At 40.9% G+C, this 13,302-nt stretch overlaps 1 protein-coding gene across 1 annotated transcript; it reads right to left on the bottom strand.

The window, feature by feature from the left end:
- Window positions 1-12,505: 12,505 nt before the first annotated feature.
- Window positions 12,506-12,977, bottom strand: LOC107502649 (40S ribosomal protein S15a-like). The gene has a single exon (XM_036221888.1). The coding sequence runs from the start codon at window positions 12,951-12,953 to the stop codon at window positions 12,561-12,563; it is 393 nt and encodes a 130-aa protein (XP_036077781.1). The 5' UTR covers window positions 12,954-12,977; the 3' UTR covers window positions 12,506-12,560.
- Between the last annotated feature and the right edge of the window lie 325 nt (window positions 12,978-13,302).

Raw genomic sequence — 13,302 nt, 5'->3', positions numbered from 1 at the left:
CAGGGTCAGCAGGAGGACAGACCCGCAAGAACACTCACAAGGGTGTTTTTGCAAGGCAGATGGAAGAACAGATATTAAGCAAGAAAAATGTGTGGTTGTGTGTGGATGAAAAGGTATGTATCACAAGAGCTCTCCTATTAAGTGTAAGCTAACTTTGTATTATTAATCTGTAATAATTATGATTTTTACCTTTATTGGGCTTAGTTCTTTATATCTGAAATGGAATGTGGGGAAAGGGGTCAGTCAGAGTAGGAGATTCAGAAGGTGTTTATATGGTGAGGTGACGGATTCTAATTTCTCTCTCCTGCACAGCACACTGAATGATTCTCCTGGCTCTGATAGAGTTACTGAGTATTGACGAAGACACCATTAGCTTCTGGGCCTTTAGGGAATGGAGCGGGCCCGTTCTGCTGCCTTATCCTCTGCTACACAATAGACATAGTAACGTAAAGAGCTCAAAAACTGAAGTCAAAACGGTCTAGGGTCAAATCTTGGCTTCACCCTCAATAACTGGGTGACCTTGGGCAAAGTTTCTTAACCTTCTGAGCCTTAGTGTCTTTAACAGTCAATGGAAGTAGTAAAAGCTTCATCAGTTTCATTATGAAGACTAAATTAAATCATGTATACCAAGGGCCTGGTTCAGTGCCCAGCACATAGTTGATGCTCACCTATTTCTTCTGTCCTGAGCATTTTCCTTGTGTATGTCATTTGGTCCCCTTCCAGACACATATGTGTCCCACACATATGGCCCTAAGGATGTGATGCTGATCAGCATATTTTCTTGAGTTCTTTGGGAAGCAAGAGTTGGAATGGGGTTGCACAGGAAACACTTGAGGGAAAAAAAAAAAAAACAGGTGGCAGTAGCATTGGTGAGGGGGAGCCTTCAGACCAAGATGAAGATGTGTCTAAGTCCCTGCCACCCCAAGGGAGCCCTGGGTATAAAAAAAAAAAAAAAAAAAATTTTTTTTAAATGAAAAAGAAAAAAAAAGCCCATTAGAAGTATCCTTCATGGAGCAGAAATAGCCCAGCCTTTGTAGCATCATGTGCTCAGCCAGGGAAGCCAGGCTGCCCTGAGAAGCCAGCCTCAAGCTGAGATGGATCCTAGTAGAAACAGCTGGGGGCTCTCAGCCCTGCAGTCCCGCCTTTCTTCAAGGTGCATCTCAGATTTGTCATGTCTGAGAACAAAATTTATTTTTAACACACAGTAAAAAATTCTTTTTTAACAACATAAGAAAAAGAAGACATCGGAGGATTTCGTAGTGTTACCAGTGCTAGATCAGTGGTAGCAACTGGTGAGAAGACAGAAAAGAGGACAGAGAGGAGGAAAATGAAAGAAAGAAGGAGGAGGAGCAGAAGGGTTAAGGAGAAAGGTGAAACGGAGAAGTCGGGGGAGAGGAGTAGGGGTAACGAGCTTGTGATTTCCAGCATTTTGAAGGTGGGCCTGGGCTGGGTTAGGGCAGAGATGAACCCTAAGAACTCACATTATTTTATCGCCTGAGTGAGTGAACTGCCACCACGTACATCCTCATCTTTGCTAGGTAAGGGACAGAAAAAGCAGATGACCTCCATGGCAAAGAAAGCTGTCCTACTGAGAAGGAAGGGAAAAGTGTCATGCCAGGACATGGTTGAGAGAAAATCTGCATGTTCTTTACCCTCTAATCTTCTTTTAGCCCTCAGTAAGGAAACCTATTTGTTACTGATGATAGCAATATAAGCCTTAATTTACCAAGGCTAACTATATGCCATGCACTATGCTGAGCACTTCACATGCATTATCTTAATTTTTACAACCGACGCTGCTCCTCGATATTATTAGACCCATTTACAGACCAAGAAACTCAGGTTTTCTAGTTCTTTAGTTTCACTAATGGTAGTTTGCCCAAAACTATGCAAACAACGAAGTAGTCTTCATTTGCACCCAAGTCCTCCGATTCCTCAAAGCCTGCCCTCTATACCCCATAGCATCTTCCCCATGTGCCAGGTTGTCCTTCTTTAATAATTAGGCATACACCTTACTGAGCTCCAGTGTGACACACGAACTCTTAAGAGCCCATTACGCTCAGCTGAAGTTTTGCTGTGGTGGAAAGAACACAGGCCTTAAGAGCTAGAAGCCCTGGGTGCTATAGCCTCAATTCTGAGGTCTAGTTGTGTCCTTGAGTGAGTCCCTGGAAATCTTATCATCTTGGTTTTTCCCTTATCTTTGAACTGAGGAGGTATGTGAGATGATCTCTAAGAATTCTTTCAGCTTTATAGTTCTGGGAGTTATTCATTAGCAAAGATGAATAATCTCCAAGTAATTCCAGGCTAAGTCAGGACTAGATAGATGATAGCCCAAGGCACTTGGACATGTCTTGTTTTCTAAGGGGGGAAAAAAAGGCAAATAACATAACTGCAGACTATTAAATCAATACAGATTGTTAATCGAGAGTCAGAAAGGCTGTTTATTTTCTCCTCATTATGAGTAAGACCTTTCCCAAGCAAGAGGTTGATCTGGCTCTCTGTTGGCTACAACCAGACCTCTTTCCTCCGGAGAACACACTCACTTCCCCCTTTAAGAAAGAAAAGGCCTCACACACCCAAACCTGAAATCCTTCCAGTTTGGATGTGCTTTGGGCCTACGAGGCTTTTATTCCCTTTTCATGAAATGAATTATGATTAATAATAGCCAGAGGGTGAGGAATTACAGTCATGCCTTATTACTGAAGATGTGTCTTTGCCCCAGTCGATGATGACAGCAATGACGAAGCATTTCATCAACTAGAAAAGGGCCTCAGCCCCAACATTTCACTCCCCCCCACCCCCGCCCGAGTCCCACAGAAGGGCTGTCACAGGGTGGTTGGAAGAGCTGAGGAAACACAGTCCAGTTAGTCAGCTGTGTCAGTCGGTCCACCTCCTACTAAACTTGTGATTCAGCTCTTGACCCCCAAAAACCATCTTTTTATTTTTGGGTTTTTTTTGTTGTTGTTGAGAGAATCCAGAAGTTATTACTGATCTAGGAAAATGAATCAAATTTCCTCTGAACAGATGAAAATCAGAAGAATGGATAAAATAACACTAAGTGTCAACTAAGTTGTTTACTTTCTTTCTGGGTGTTTACCCAGTCAAATAATCAATACAATCCACTTATATAGAGAGGTAGATGCAGAAGGGAATCTGGGTGGCTACTGGCTTTTCACCTTGGCTTAAATTCTAAAACGTCTTGATTATTTTTTAGATAATAAACCAGTTTCAAATTTAAACACATCCGGGGGAAAATAGTTCACATGAAATAAAATATATAAAAAGTAATGATTCTGCATTACTCCAGCCCAATCCTATTCTTTTGGTTTGAGAACTAATGTTTTTTGTCACAAGTGCAAATGAGAATTATTCATTCAAGGGAGTCCCCTTTAGCTTGACCCCTTTACTAGCAGTAAGCAGTGGATTGTTAAATCTAATAAGCATATGCACATTTGTTCTAAGAACAAATAGCTTTGGGGTACAATGCAAGATGACCTGCAATGAAAATAAAATATTAAGTACTTAATATCTTACCATAAAGAGTTGTCTGATGTCAAATCCTGTGGGGTTTGATGTCTTATAATTTGATCCAGCTTCAATATTTTTCTCTTGTTGAATTCAGCATCCCCACCACCCCCTTCACCACCACCATCCTTTGCCCAACCCCTCTCAGTGGGTCCTCTCTGAACCTTCTTTAATGACTTTAAATGACTCTGAATGAACCCCCACACGGAAAAAAGAAAATCTGTTTTAGGATTAAGAAACTGCCCCTTCCTCTCTTTAATTACAGTATATCCAAATGGTAAATGATCTTATTTGCATTTGAAGGAAAAATCCAAAGAATTGGGACCGGGAATGGGAGATTCTTATAACGTTTCCCTAAATAGTCTGACTATATCAACCCAAAAGAAGGGGAAATCTTTAAGATTAGCAAAGTTAATGATATACTAAATAAAACATTTTTTAAAACTCCTGAAATATCTTGTTCCATGGTCAACAGCACATTATCCAAGAGATTGAATATTCTAAATCTCTTCTTTCCCCTTCTTCCCCCTTTGCCTCATTTGGTAGGCACTCTCCTTTTTGCCCACAGACAGAATCTCGGGAATTCTCTCAGAAAACAATGGTTATTGTCTAAATTCTAAACTATTCCGTGCATCCTTGAACAAACGATCCACCTCCCTCCTTACCTCACCCTCAATCACTTTATTTTAGTCATGCTGTATATTTAATTCTCCCCAGAACTCTTTCCAAAGCTGAACTGGACTTTCTCTGAAATATTCCTGCTGTTGGTGGGTGTCACTGCTGTACATGTTCCATTTCCTCTATCCTGCAGGTGAAAAGGAGGGGCATCCAGCTTTAGAAAGGTTATATAAAGCAGAAGTACTTGAGTATTCACAGATCAGGAGACTGACTGATAACGTGGGTAGTCCCCTCACCTTTCTGTCCAACAGCCTCCAAATGGAGGCCAGAGGAGCTCCTTGGTTTGAACCCAGGCTATTCATTTAACCAAAATGCTCAGCTCTGGAACCTGGACTGGAGTCTCGGATCATTTATTTTCCTCATTGACTGATTAATTCATTGTTTAAAAAATCAGTCTGGGCACCTACAATGTGCAGGCACTTTTATTCTAGGCCTTGGGTTTACAGCAGTTCACATGGCAGACACACAACTCTACATTTATGGAAATTATATTCTGGTGAAGGAAACCAAAAGTAATCAAATAAGATACAGCTGCAATGAAGAAACTCAACACAGCAATGTGTGAGAATTGGGATAGAAGCCAGAGCAGGTTTTGCTGAGAAAGTAACATTTGAGCTAAGACCTGAGGAAAGGTCTCAGTTGTGGGACTATCAGAAGAGACATTCCTGGGAATGGCAAATATATATACAGGAAATTGGCCCATTCCACAGGGACAGAAAGGAGACCCAGGTGACTGGAGCTTATTAGCAAGGGAGAGGTATGCGGACCAAAAAAGTGGTTCAGTGGAAAATACCCACAGGGTGATCTTATCATAAATTCCTAGCTGGGCAGGAGATGATGAGTAAGTCATGCCCCAGGAGTATAATTTTTTAGTAAAAAGTTTATCTTTGCTTTAAGCAATCCCGATCCCTGTTCATTGTTTCTGTGCATCTAGGTTAACACACCTTTGAAATGCCTCTGTTCAGACCCCTTCTACTGTGTGATCTCCCCTTTGGGACCCCTTCTAAGACACAACCACCCTCAAGAGAGCAAATAATCTTACTTATCCTATAATCCAATCCCCACCTTGCTTTCTCCCACCTTCTTGTAATCTTAGTTAGGTCCCTTCCTTAATTTCAAATGCATAAAAAAAACTGCAAAACTGTTATTCTCAAGAGCATTTGAGATCTTGCTACCCAGCAGATGTTGTCAGTTTGGCTCAAACGAACTCATAAAAGTCTCTAGAGGTTTGAATGCTTCTTATGTTGACAGGTAGTAGGAGATAAATTTGTAATTTAAATATGTTAAAGAAAAATATTCAACTGAGTTCATTTTAAAGTTATTATTGGCTTTATTCAGCAATGCAAGAATCAGGTAGCATCCAATCTAGAAGATAGAAAGGAGCTCCAAAGAATTGTCCAATTTGAGAGGGTTTTGTAGACCAAAGTGAGCAGGAATAAGGAATAGAAGGTACTTGCTGATTGGTTAAAGTAGGTTTACTTTCCTTATATGGAGCAAAGGGAAGTCTTAGAGTCAGGTCAGATAACTTGTGCTGAGCAATCAAGTGCTGGGAGATCCAAGCACAAAAACTTAGCTAAATTTTGGTTTGCTGACATGGAGTCTAGCATGAGGACCTCCAGCTCGGGCCCAGTCTTCTTACTTTAACAAAAAAAAATTTTACTCAGAGAAATGACATCATATGACTTATATTTTTTAAAAGAACTTTGACCATCTGTGGAAGAATAGATTAAAGTGGGAAGTGCCAGCAAGAAAAGCAGTAATACAGGTAAAAGTGATGATAACTTAAACTAGGATAATAGCAATAGGCATTGAAAGAAGTGGACAGATGCTGAATTGGAGTGTATTTCGGTGGTAGAAACAACAGGACCTGACAATGAATTGGCTGTTGGGGGCCTGAGAGAAAAGAAAAATCACAGATGACTGATAGGTTAATGTCTTGAGCAATGGGGTAGAAGATTGCAACATTTACTGAAATAGAGGTTAAAGGATGAAAAGTTTTCACAGGGGAAATATCCCTGTTTTTTAGTTTCCCCTTTTACATAAGGGGGATAATAGTACCTACTTCATAAGCCTATGATGAGGATTAATTAAAATAAAAAGCCAGGCACAGAGTATGTGCTCAATTAATGTTAGTCGTTGTTATATGTCAAGCATTGTGCCAGGAGCTAGGAGCTGGAGACGAATACCTGCTCTAAAGAAGCCGAGAGTTAAGTAAAAGATGTCAAGTTGTTGGGGTACTGGGCAGTGAAGATGGCCAAATTAATCTGGATGTTTCATGTGCAAAGGGAATAGAAAAAAATTCCAATGCATTAGATGATTCCCAGGCTAAGTTGAGCACTTTCTGCATTTTCAAATAATAGCTGGTGCAGTACCTAACATAGGCTGAGAATGTGTTTACCATTGTATAATCTGAAGAAGAGAAAAACAACCTTAACTTATAGCACCTACCAATTTCTGTGGTGTCAGTTTTCTTTTCATGGCCTATTTCGAACTACCAAAATGATGTCAATCGGCTCAGAAAATTCCTAAAATTTTAACAATTGGCTTTTGCAAAGTAACATGAGCTGGTTCCAGCTCACCACTGAACCTAGAATGCACTCAGTAAAAAGAGAAATGATGAAGATGAATCTAGTCTAAGTGTTCTTATTTAAAAAGAAATAATGATTGGAGATAAGAAATCCATTTATTCACTTGTATTCAACAAATATTTATTGTCTGTATGTAGAAGAATATGTTAAGTACTAGGGATATCTTTATCTAACCATCAGGTAAACAAACAGACAACGTACTATAAAGCTTACACAAAGCATACAATTTAGCTGGAGTCCACTGTAGCAATTTAGACTGAGTTGAGAAGATCTTAGAGTAGTTCACGGTAGATACTTAGTAAAAATAAGCAGAAAGCTTGAGTTTGTTGAGCAGGATTTATGGCAATAAAGGAAAAAAGAAGGCAAAGATCTAAACAAGGTTTCTCGTGTGGAAGGCGTTACCTATTAACTGAGAGATTAGAAGAAGTCTGTACAGAGTAGATGCTCAATAAAGATTTGCTGAATGTGGAAGCGCTTAATATTTGTAATAGAGTGTTCATAAAGTGTTCTAATGTAGTTAATGTGCATAGATAAATTATATGTAATGCATTATATAGAAATATACTTTTTTTATGTCCATGAGGAGGAAGATGGCCAAGTCCTGGGGAATTCTACTGGACAAGAAAACTGCTTTCTTCAACAAATAAATGGTACATGATCAAGCCTAAAAAGACTATCCATACTTCTAATCCCTTATTCAGTTGGCCATTCATTCATTCATTCATTCAACACTGAATAGCACATATTGTGCCAAATAGTATTCTAGGAATAAGGGGTACATTTATAAAAAGGCAGATAGTCCCCACCTTCATGGAGCTAAAAGTATAATGGTAGAGATCAATGAAAACCCAGGTCATTATAATATAGCATGCCAAGTGCTACAGTAAAATAAGTGCAGGTACAACAGAAAGCCTAATAAGGCCCTCAACCCAGTCTCATGGAATCAAAAATTTCCCAGGAGAAATGATGCTTCCATGAGAGACAGATGAGTAGGTAATACTAAGAAGGAGATGTGAGATGTGGTATTAGTGTTCAAAGGCCTAGAGTAGAAGATGAAGTGGAATGATGAGAGATGAAGCTGAAGATGTTAGGGCTGTGTTAGGACCATCGTAAGGAAAGTTGACTTCAAGAGTTGGACATGTTTCAGCTATCTATCACTGTGTAACAAACCATGCCAAGACTTAGAGGCTTAAAACAGCAGCAACTATTTATCTGCTTATGGTTCTGCAATTTGAGCAGAGCTTGACAGAGGTGGTCCTTCTATGCTCCATGTGATACTGGTTGTTGTGTCTTGACTAGGACTGGAGAATTCAAGATCCCTAGGGCTAGAACATTCCTATGGCCTCACTCACTTATCTGGTGCTTCAACATGGGGGGACTTGCTGGTCCTCTGTCTCTTCATCTGGTCTCTTATCACAGACAACCACCACAGAACAGAACTAGATTTGCTTTGTGGAAAGACTATCTCTCTTCACTGAAGAGAATGTGCTGTGGCTAGGCAGCAGTGCAAGCAGAAAGGCCAGTATGGGGGTTATTACAGTGGAACAAGAAGAATTAAAAGTCTAGGCTGGTATTAAAGATGAAAAGAAGTGAATGGGTTTGAAGGGTGTTTTATAGAAGTAAGAGACAAGTAACCAGCTGTTGGGGCCAGGAGAAGGATGGAGAGAGGAGTCAAGAACGACACCAGAGTTGCTCTGATTTCAGAGCAGGTGCTTCTAGTTCTGTCCAATCCCAACCTAAGAAAGTCATTCTTATTCCTCTATGAATTTTATCTTTCGGCAATGCTGTACTCCTGCTAAGGAAGTCACTCAAATAGGGTTAGTTTGACTCCAAGAAATTCAAGTTAAATGTATTGTGCTTAAACAGGTCAGTCAGTGACTCTGCATGTGTGAGAGTCAAGGAGGCTATGTGGCTGGTAGCTTGAAAGGGAGGCAGAGGTATCAGTTGGCCCCATTCCAACTCACTTCTACTGTAGCCCCCATGGAGAAGAGCCAGGGTCAGGCTGTTCTGTCCTACCCTGACCTCAAACCATGGGACTTTCTCCACTTCAGCCATCAGGAGAGTCAGGCTGACCTATTTTCTCTCTGACAGGTAGCCCCAGCCACCAGCTGGAGCAGGACTCTAAAATACTTGAGGTAAGTGAATGTCTCTGAGACTGCAGAAACCTTAATTCCAGTCCCCAGAAAGCTAGAATCTATTGAGAAAGCTTTGTCTTCAAGAAGCTGAACCAGGATAGTGGGGATGAGAGACTTGTGATTCTAGTCAGACGGGTCGATGGTGAAGCCCTGATTCTTGGAGTAAGGACTCCTCAGAAAAACAAAAGTCTAGCCAACAAAGTGAACTTCCCATGTCTTCCCTCACCTGCAGCCAGGGATGAAAGGAATGAAACACTGGGTGGAACAAGCTCTCTCCATGCACCTCCTCACCTGGGCACTTGGCGTTTAAAATCTGAAACAGCTCAGTTGTCTATTGATCCCTTAGGCTCTTGGGTAATTTTAGGTTGTATAAATAGATGCACCTAGATCCTGCGCAAGATATGAAACAGCTCTTTTTTTTCCCCCTCTAAGCACTGAAACTAAGATTTAAGGGAAGAAGGAACAAGTACAGAAACCAAACAATACAGCTCAAGAGAGAAAATAACGTGTCCAAAACTGAAATAATCAACTTTCCACCTCCCCCAGTTTCCCTGCCAAACTTCCCTATTTCTTTCAACAGTAACAATATTCTCTGAGCTGCTCAATCTCAAAAAACTAAATTTTTAAAATGCTTTTCCCTGTCCCTCATCTCGCATAACCATTGTGACTAAGTCTTGCTGGTTCTTCCACTCTGAAGCTTTGCGACATTCCCATAGTCTTCCTCTTCCCTCAGGGTCTGGCCTTTTACCCTTTTTCTCTTTATATGCCCTGCCAGCATCTCCTCACAAACGCCCTTCAGAGTTCTCTTCAAACTTCCTAAAACCTTTCAAATCAACCCCAGCTTTTGGCCTAGAAGACCTTCATTGTCTCCCACCCATCTCTCCAAGACTCACCTCTGGTCACTTGCTCACATCCACCTTTGCCGAAAGTCAACCAATCTGCCCTACATTTTCTGGGATACCCGGCTCTCTTTCACTTGGGTGCTTTTGTGCTGCTGTTCTTCTGTCTGGATCTTCCTTCTCCGATATCTGCACTTGGCTAACTCCACTTAATCCTTCTGCTTAGTCCTTCTGGTATCCCTTCTGCTATGAAGCCTTCCCTGAAAGCCCAGTCTGGGAATTCTCAACTTTTCCATGGCAGTGTCAATGGCACTGAGCTCCTCCAGGAAAAAGCTGCTCTCTGCTCCCTCAGGACATCAAAGGAAGCACCCCCTGAATGGGGCTGAAATATTGAACCTACAATAGCCTTATCTATGTATTTTCTTCTCTTCCTCCCCACCTCCAATTCCTTCTGCACCAGGCTTTCAGTCTACCCTTCCTTTTATTATCTGCCCTGCTCTTCAAACAAAATTAAAAAAAAAAAAACAAAGCTCACAGTTAAGGGAAAAATTCTAAGTGAATACGGCATCCATGGCTCTCCATAGGCTGCATACTCTCCATTCTCCACTCCCCATGTCACAGGCACCTTTGTAGCAGGGCCATCACCCTGAGGCTCCTCAAATGCTACCTATCTTGCTCAGCCTCCCAGTTTTCTTTATTTCTGTTCTCGTCTCCTTTTCCCCATTGTTCGGGGCCAGCCTAAGCTACTTAGTCTTTCTGTGAAATTTTTGCTCCCACTCCACCCCTTCCTGGGAGCTTTCTCAACCAGTTGGATGTCTCTCCCTTTCTTTTCCAAATCCTAAGGCATTTATTAATCTCATCTAAATCATTTATTTGTACTTTACCATATGTCAATTTGTGCTGGTATTTAATTTTTCTTGAGGATATATTTTTGTTCCAAGTAGATTCTGAGGGCAAGGATCATTTCCTACACGACTTTTTACTCCCTTCAATGTCAATATCGGGCAGAAATAAAAGCCCTTAATTTTTATTTAAGAAATCATGTAAAAATATAAAATCATGGATATATAAAATCCAGCAAAAAACATATTAAACTTTTGTCTCCAGCGTATTATCAAGAGTTGGGGACGAAGTAGAAACAAGGGTCCTGCTTTCATTAGATTTGCATCTTAATGAAGGGAGGGAGCTAAGACAATCACAAGTAAATGCCTATTCACACAAGTGATTTTAAAAGAACTATAGTTGTAAAGAGAGTTATCTATACAGAGATTTACTAGGTAATTTGGGAAAGTGAAATCAAGAAAGATGCTGTCAGGCTGAACTCACGTTCCTTTCCAGTTTCCACGTAACTCTCCAAAACTTCTCTGAACTAAACTGTCTACAGCAGAGGTTCTCAAATCTGGGTGAACCTCAGGAACCCCTAGAGAGCTTGTTAAAACACAGCTCGTTGAGGCCTGCTTCTAAATTTCACATTCAGTGGATCTGAGTAGAGACCAAGAATCTGCATTTCTAACAAGCCCCAGGGGATTCTGATACTGCTGGTCTGGGGCAGCATACCTGAAGATTTACTGGACTGCGCTATTTTGGAACCTAATCATGGACAATATTGAATATTCTGTTGCTACTTTTTTTCCTGTGTGCCCATCTTTTCTTTCAAGTAGACTACAATCGCCAACAGGGTAGGATCAACTTTATCATTGCTTTCCTAACCTCCCCAAATCCTTCAATACTAGCACAGTGTTATACACAAGTGGTAATTCAACATATTCGTGAAAGCTGGAAAAGAAATTTGGGTCCTTAATGGCAAAAGTAAAGGCAAAAAAAAAAAAAATTGCATTTTGCAAGTCTTGGCCGAATTGAAGGAGATAAATAAACTGGTATTTATACATATGTCTTCCAAGTAAGTCAGTTCTCCCCAGTAGAACTGAATTATTCTTAAATTAAAAGAATCATCCAAGAGTTCCACACCTCATGACTCAGTGCAATCATTCATTCATCTCTGCAACAATCTGAATCATTTTAAACATGATTGAGCAAAAAACTGTGCAGGATTTATCATATTTGCAACAGGAACAATGATCAGTTTGGCAGAGAACAAACGATATTACAGGGCCCAAAGGTGAGTAATTGGCCCGAATGACTTGGAAAATAAATAAGAATTTGCTTTGGGTAGGCTGTATAAATATCTACTGTGTAATTGAAAGCCTGATGCTTTGGGGGAGCAAGTGTGATGTGAAGGGTGTGGACAAGGGGAAGAGAGAGCATTGTTGCCAGCTGCCCCCTCGCAGCTGCTTCTTCTCCTCCCCAAACCAAATGACTGTAGGTTAAAGAAACTGCTGAAGCACAGACAATGAGTGAAGAAAGTGGCAATTCACAGCCTATTAACCTTGGATTTTGGACGTTGTGCCACTCCCATGATTCTCCACTGCAGCTGGCTTTAAAGTAGCTTTGAAGGATTTGCCTCCGGGTCTGTACTGAGACTTATGCTTTTGGATGAGACTGGCAAGACTTGGAAGCATTTCCTAAGGGTCCTGGAAAGGTAACTCAGTTGGTGAATGACTCTTTTGTGGACCAGAGAGGTCAAATGCATGCTATTGGCTACTGGTATCTAGGATTTCTGTCCTTCTTTTCCTCCCAAGTATTCAGAGGGATGGGTACAATGAAAACATTCTTTGTTCAGCGGACATTCATTGATTCCATCATTCCAAAAATATTTATTAAGGGCCTGCTCTGCCCTTCATTTTTTTTTTTTTTTGTCCATTGAGGCATTTTATTTGAACATATGTATTACATCCCTAGAAAAAGAATCCCAGGATTTTCCCTCCTGTGTATTTTCGTCTTACTTTTTCATGGTCCATAATGCCCACTGAAGTTGTCAGTACAATGAAACCAAACTGACAGGATGAGAGCAGGTTGTTCTGCCATTTTTCCAGATCTTTGAGTTGCACATCGAATCTAGGGCTGATCACTCCACACTTGTTTAACCTGCCTGTGAGGTTCACAACAATTTCCCCAGCTCTATGATCATCAATGATTTGGAATTCACCAATGTAACCATGCTTCATCATCATGGTCAGAAAACGGACGATGACATTGGAGCACAGCCTAATAAGAACCTGGCATTTGCCTCTCTTTTCAGCATTGTTGATGCTCTTAAGTGCATTGGCCAGGATGTTCACGCACACCATTATGGCAGCACAGAAGGATGGAGGAAAGAGCTCTGCCCTTCATTTTGGATGTACAGTCTGGAATGAAGCAAAGGCTCTGTCCTCATGGAGCTTGCAGTTGCAAATCTCTTTCTAAGCTGAAGTGACCAACCTTGAGAATCTGTTCAGCACTGAGGGGTTTTATGGGATGTGGGACTCTCAGAGCTAATACCAGGAAAATCTCAGACAAACCAAAAGGTAGTCTCTTACCCAGACCTCACATTTCCTAGTCGTGGCTGTCATTCATGAATTTGAGCTCAAGAGTGCCTAAATAATAATTTGCTCTGCTTAATCTATAGAGCTGTGCCATTGAAAGTGGTAGCCACTAGTG

Source organism: Rousettus aegyptiacus, unplaced genomic scaffold (genome assembly GCF_014176215.1).
Source record: "Rousettus aegyptiacus isolate mRouAeg1 unplaced genomic scaffold, mRouAeg1.p scaffold_m13_p_1, whole genome shotgun sequence".
Lineage (NCBI taxonomy): Eukaryota > Metazoa > Chordata > Mammalia > Chiroptera > Pteropodidae > Rousettus > Rousettus aegyptiacus.
The sequence above is the reverse complement of the archived record's forward strand: the minus strand, read 5'-3'. Positions and strand labels throughout refer to the sequence as shown.

Coding starts and splice junctions, on each gene's coding strand:
- LOC107502649 (XM_036221888.1), bottom strand. CDS start 12,953: ATGGTGTGCGTGAACATCCTGGCCAATGCACTTAAGAGCATCAACAAT.